This window comes from Branchiostoma floridae, chromosome 8, assembly GCF_000003815.2.
Source record: "Branchiostoma floridae strain S238N-H82 chromosome 8, Bfl_VNyyK, whole genome shotgun sequence".
Taxonomy (NCBI): Eukaryota; Metazoa; Chordata; class Leptocardii; order Amphioxiformes; family Branchiostomatidae; genus Branchiostoma; species Branchiostoma floridae.
Window position 1 is genome coordinate 6,127,606 of NC_049986.1, and position 6,826 is coordinate 6,134,431.

The window sequence follows — 6,826 nt, forward strand, 5'->3', positions numbered from 1 at the left end:
AGGTGGTTTATGAGGTGCTTATCGCACCTGACCAGGGATTATCTCACCATATACACCGAGGATAAGGCGGGGCATTAAAGTTATTATCATATAGCCTACCCAAACTTGCAAATTCCTGTATGACGCATAGATCCCTTGGTACTATACGTGTGAATTCCTTTGTCGAATTTCTGAAAGTTCACATTTGGTACATACATATGTAAGGAGATTACAGATTGCATTTTGAAACCAAAATTTCCACAGAAAATATTCGAAACATTGCAGGCTTTTTAGAAAAACAAAACTCATTATCAATGTTAACAGAAGGAGCCATTCCCCCTTGCAGTCTGCTCCGGCATATGTTTTGCTCCTTTTTATTGGCCAATGCCTGAATATACCTTTCTTTCGTTCCTTTTGATTGGTCAAAATGAATTAACACCCGCACCGGTGTTAATTCAAAATGAATTAACACCAGCACCGGTGTTAATTCAAAATGAATTAACACCACTGGTGTTAATTTGCACCTGCCTGGCCGGAATCGAAGTGTTACGGCGTCATAACCAACGTTGAACGGGGCCTTCTGATTGGTCCGCGGCGCCTGGCTATATGATAATAAGTAATAAACGTTTAAAAAATCTTTTAATCCACATAGGCTACTTGCTGCAACTTTGAATACCCTTTTGAGGCACGTCTAATACGTTCTTATACTTAAATTTTCACCATCTTACTACACAGGTTTCGGCGCAGTGGCGTTCTCTCTTGGTCAGCTAGGGCGTAAAGGTACGTTTTGAACATGAATAAATGTCATATACTTTTTAAAACAAATTTATTGTATAAGAACAATAATTTATAGCAATGGTTTGTTCCTTTTTTGTTATTCATATTCTTGTAACATACTATTCGTAAATACCTAGCGAATTTATATAACATAAAGTTGTCTTTTTGTTTTCAGGAAGTGGAAAAGGTGGACCAAGTGCTAGAAGAGTACAGAAGTCAGGTATCTAACTAATATTACTCTGCCAGCAATACATCAATCTCTATAAGTGATATCATATCTGATGATAGAAAATTATTTCGATAATTCTATATTTCATAGCCAATGCTAACCTTCTGATTAATGAATCAAGATGTTAAAAAAATGACATTGAGTATGCTCAAATTAATAGACTCAGTAGTACTTAGACTCTTTTAGAGGCTGCTCAACAGCCAAAACATAAAAATCTGTAACATGTACATTTTGAAAATATATTTATTTTCATTTTCAGGATGGTTTAAGCCACGTACCGGTCAGAGCATGGCCAGGAGAGGTAACATCCATATTTTTCTTCTTTCCGCTGCGCAAAAAATTCTACCTGCAACACAATAAAGAACAACCTTGTCATGTCAAAACCGGCATTTATTGATTTCATAGTCTTATCAAGACTTACAAACTACATCAATACAATCCATCCAATCCCTCTCGACGTATACTCCCCATTTATATACACATGAATAAGGCATATACGCATTTAAGTTACCTATTTACATACAGATAGACCAAATTCACAAACAAACGCTTCCAAAGCCACAACCATCTTGGTGATGATAATAATAATGGTATCATCAAGACATGAAGTAGTCATTACGAAATGTAGAGTCATCATCATTGTAACGATACAAATTGCCCATATTTTCCTTTTGTAGCCACAAGAAAACAATCTGCCTGGAGAAGGAGCCTGTTGGATACCGACAAATTGTCAACAGCCATGTGGCTACCTGCAGAGTTTAAGGTGGTGTACATGATCCAAATGATAAAACAATAACTATGCTCAAAAGCAACAAGAGGTAAATTTGCGTGGTAGTCTTCATTATGTAAAATACGCAAGCAAGAATATATAACTTGATATTAGTGATCGATTTCTAGCTGAAGATTTCTAAGATTATGATCATTGAGACTAGAGGAAAACGCAAATGTCAGCGTTGTCGAAGTTTACATCTTTCGTTAATAATTACCTGTCTATGTGTCTTTCAGGATCGCTACTTGAACAGCTTCCTCCAACATGGCTACGACGACACCACATTCATCGCAGGGATGTCCGACGGGGTAGGTCGATTGCGTTGTAGTGGGATGTAACGGAAGGGTGTTTGGGTTCGAATCCGTTTATATGGCACCGATCTTGTGCCCTTTTAAGGCACTTTAGACGACTTTTGTAACCTTACTGGAAAGGAGTGCCTGGGTTAGGCAAGAGACTTTCCTCAAATAGGACGTTAAATTGAGATCCTGTGTTTGAGTAGAGCCACACCTTAAGCACATTTAAGAACGCGCTGCATATATCGAAAGGGTATTTATTGAATAAGTGTTCTTCCCGGTGTGCATGTGAGTGGATCAAAATCTATATTCATATGGCCGCACCTCAAAATGAGATGACTAGGTTCTGTGTGCTATGTGACCACCCCTATTTTACGTTCCTCTCTTTTTAGCCATCGGCTGCAAAGGGAATTCTACCCACCCATTATGATAATAATTTGATATTCTTATTATACTATGATAGAGTACCAACACACGTTTTAAATGGTTATCTACAAGTAATGCAAATATGTTATCACATCTATCAAGACATCGCTACATTGTAATGTACAATTTCTTTAAAGTTTAAAGGCACAGATTTTTTTTAAAGATTGAACTCGTATTAAACTCATTACGCAGGACCTAGAGTTCATTGGCGTGACAAAGATCCATCGCCCCGCCCTACTGAGGGAGATCGACAAGCTGTCAGAGTATCAAATAGACATCAAAGTGCCGGTTCGTTCTTCTATCTTAAAATTTTTTCATGACAGTCATGTTTAACCATGAAAACACTGTGTTTAAAACACAACTTCAGAAATTAACGGCAATAATCTGAGATATCATTGTGGTGCAGTTTTTAGCAATGTTGACATCCTTGTGTAATCTTGTTTTTGTTAATTAGAATAGTTATAACCTCTTTACATATTTGGCACGATTACGTAACATTTGCTTTACTTGTTAATAAACAAACAAATACTATGTCTGCCCATATTGCACAACCAACAGTTCTCCGATCTTTTTTTATGCATTTTAAAACACAAAAAAATGTGAAAGTACGTAGATATGCGAAAGAGTGACATAGATAACGGTATAAAGCCGGCACCGCCCCCCGTTTCCGTTGATAGAATGTTGTATCGACTTACCTGCACCCGTAGTCGTTTTAAATTTAAACTTCTTGAGATGCTAACTAATACAACGTTTCATTCACAGGAAACAGTGGAGGAATGGCTGGACATGATTGGTCTAGAGAAGTACAACGACAAGTTTGTTTACGAGGGCTATGACGTCACAAGTCTGGTCAATATCGAGGAACAGCAGATCCGGGAGAACCTGGGCATCACTAAAGCTGGTTTGCAATTTTACCTGTATATTCAACATATTACACGAAGAAGCCATGAGTCCTACCGAGGAATCCCGTGTTTTTTTTTATAACATTCTTATCCAAAACCCTTGGCACAATTATTTATAAAGATTTGATATTTGTCACAAAGGATAGAAAGCCTTTCCTGTTACATAGTGATAATTGTTGGTTTTATGTGGGTCATAAAGTTATGGCCATTCAAAACCAAGTTTGTTGACTTTTCATAGATTCTTTACTAGCGGCTGTTCCTGTTATAAGAAGTTTTTGTAATGACCACGTATTGAATATGGTGCATGATTTCTTTTTACATTTCACAGCACACGTCAAACGTATGCTGATCGCTCTGAGTAAACTCCGCCATCCAAGCGAACGTAAGTTGAACTTTTTTGTATTGATTGTTCCTTATAACAGAGTTAAAAGAGAAGATTTTATTGTTTCTTTTATAAGTCAGTAACTAACGAAATGCATTTAGGCTGAAAAAAGGAATCATCAGTAGTTGTAAAAAAGTCTTTATTATTAGATCTACAAACTTTCAGTGTTATCATTATTACATGTATCAATAAACCAGTTGATGAGCGAATCGACAAAGTAAAGAAGGTGGTAAGCAAGCTGACAACACAGAAGATGGAGAATGTGTCACAGGATCACGTGAGATACAGGTATGTACATTGACTAAGTTTTATTGCGTAGAAATCCAATTACATTTTAATGCATATTTTAAGATACCTAAAAATAAAAGGAAAATCACTTCTTCGGAAAAGAAAGATAAAAGCATGTCAAGGCTAAAAATAATTCAATTATTTGGACTTTGGCGGTTCTATAACTACAAACTGCTACAAAGATAAGATGATAAATATATAAACGCTCAAACAAAGTTCAGCGATACGTTCATTTTCTATTAAAAGAAAATAGTTTGATTTTTCATTGGTTTATTTGTTGACAAACAATGCTCAAGGGTCACTTGAAGCTATTGTCTTCCCTAGGTTAGTGAGTTACATGGATGAGATGTAAAGATTACCCTAAATGTCCTACGGCCGAAAATCCTAATCAAAAAGGATTTCATAATAAGTTTTCTTTCACCAGGGAGAACAGGTTCTGGGCTAAACTCAGGAACAAGTGTATAAAGCAGGACTACGGCGTGTTCAGTCAGAACGTCGGGCTGAAGGAACAGTTGGAGGAGCTGAGGAACTCCTGGTTAATCATCCTGGCGGTGTCCAACGCGCTGTGGCTGACCTTGATCTTGACATTGGCACAACAGGCTAACTTACAGGTTTGACCGTTTGTAGAGTTTTTGTTTTTACTAGTTTGCAAGAAAGACTTATCGTCACTTAACTTACAATTACGTATGCACCACCTCCTTGTCTTCAGTCAGAGACATAATGCTTGGCCAACCTTTACTGATTGACTGAATAGGAAAAGCCAGGATATGGAGGCTTTATTTTCCTTAACGTTTTTCTCCAATACTTCCAGGTGTCTTTTACTCTAAATGTTCTTCTACTTTCAACGGGGCAAGACTTAATGGTCCAACATTTGAATGCAGCAGGGTTTCTCTTCAACATCACTAAAGTTTAAAAAAAGCTTTTATTTCTCCAGTTTTTAAATCATAAAACTTGAAATGACAAATGTATGTACGACTCTTTCAGCTCTTGGGAACCAACCCACTCGGTCTGGTATTCCTCTCTGTCTTCGGCTGCATCATCGTCATCCAGTTCCTGGCCATGCTGGTGCACCGGGTGTGGTCCCTCATGCATCTACTGGCCAGGGTCAAGTATCCATGGCAACGCTGGGAGGATGACGTCACCATTCCCACCCCTGACCCGGGAGCAGATGGGCAGACGAAGACGGCTGACGTAAAGGCTAAGATGATGACCATTAACGAAACTGCGGAGGAAGAGGTTTACGATAACCCGATGGTTGAGACAGATGACCAGCCTGTGTACGATGAGCCTAACACTCTCTAGTCTTGTCAATTTACAATCTCCATAACGAATAATACCGTCGAGCTACGTGAGATCTGTGACCTTCGATTCCAAGGTCACGTGAATACACACAGCTAAAAACATGGCGGATGTCTTTTGGATGCATATATGATTCTGTAATTTGTCGTGCGGAAGGGTTTGATTCGCTTTCAAATCGATTTATGTTGCCATTTCAAATCCTTTGATAGTTGTAAGGCAAAATTTTCAACTTAAAATTAGTTTTCCTAAGATTGTTGAATGATCACAGTCTTTCTGATTGATTAGCATGACTGCTTTTGAATAGAATAAAATTTTCAAACTAAGATGTAATTATCTCTGTAATCTTAGAACATGAGATCTAAGGCTTGATTTTAATCTAGGATAATATTTTAGATTTCTTTCAGTATCTTAAGCCAATTGCAAATCTTTACGTTTAGATTTTCTTAGCTCTTACGGTAGGTCATTGGACCTTACGGTAGGTCCTTTTGTCTCAGGCTTCGAGATGTCGTTTATTTGTTCTCCTGTTTCGCGATGAAAGGCTAAAATATTTGATATAATATCAAAGATATTTCAATACAAAAAGGATGAAATGAATAAAACTATGCATAACTATGTGAAAAGACCGTTTTGTTACATACATAATTTCTATCGAATTCTACAAAGTTTTTTTTACCCTTTAGAAGTTTGTATTTAATAGATTCCGTCATTTGTACTTCATAGATTTGTTAAGCAGCAATTCGAGATAGGACATGCACATCTTGATAAGTTATTAATTATCAAATTGAAAGTGCTTCTGTAACGGCGTTCTGTAAAATATTCCGTAAATTTCAGGCAAGGGAGGCACAGCTAGATTAAAAGGCCTAAACTTGATGAAACAAAAAGAAATGCAAAAACACAAACATTTACACTTTATTGAAATATATTCTAAATAATAGCTATAAGAACAATGCAGATATGATATTTGTTCCCAAATGTAACCATGTGTTGCCTTCATCTATTTGTAGTCTTTTAGTAGAACATATAGTAAATGATATATCTAATCAGTAGCTTCATTGTATAACCTTTTAGGTAATGTTTAGTGTATAGGAAAGCTTTTCAAAAATAAAACAAATGATTTTCATATATTCTGTCTATTGTTTTTTTTCTAATGTAGGTCTGCAATTAGAAAAAAAAATGTATATGTTATATCAATTTTAAAAATAAATTGCCTATTGTTACCTATCCGCAATTCATTTTTAAAGCACTTTAATAGAGTGGACAATTCATTCTGCTTACGACACCATTGAAAGAAGGTATGTCCAGAGCAAGAATGGCATATTTGATCCAGGTGCCTTCATATAGTTGTACCTACGATCGTTATCATGCATGATAAAGCAGAAGAAGAAAAGCCACTGTTATCATTGATTTTTATATCTCCAAAAAAGAAGTTTTAAATGACCCAACGCCGAGAAACGACAAGACGCAATATACCTTACAGGCGAG

The 6,826-nt window shown here is 36.7% G+C and overlaps 1 protein-coding gene across 1 annotated transcript in view; it reads left to right on the forward strand.

Moving 5' to 3' along the window:
- Positions 1–6,464, forward strand: part of LOC118421304 — a gene marked incomplete in the record, with an annotated part of 23,566 nt that extends 17,102 nt beyond the window's left edge. The window contains 11 exon segments of the mRNA XM_035828537.1: positions 732–759; positions 932–976; positions 1,245–1,286; positions 1,663–1,748; positions 1,991–2,062; positions 2,666–2,761; positions 3,236–3,374; positions 3,704–3,757; positions 3,955–4,045; positions 4,470–4,656; positions 5,030–6,464. Of these exon segments, the coding sequence (XP_035684430.1) occupies positions 732–759; positions 932–976; positions 1,245–1,286; positions 1,663–1,748; positions 1,991–2,062; positions 2,666–2,761; positions 3,236–3,374; positions 3,704–3,757; positions 3,955–4,045; positions 4,470–4,656; positions 5,030–5,347 (1,158 nt within the window).
- Positions 6,465–6,826: the final 362 nt, after the last annotated feature.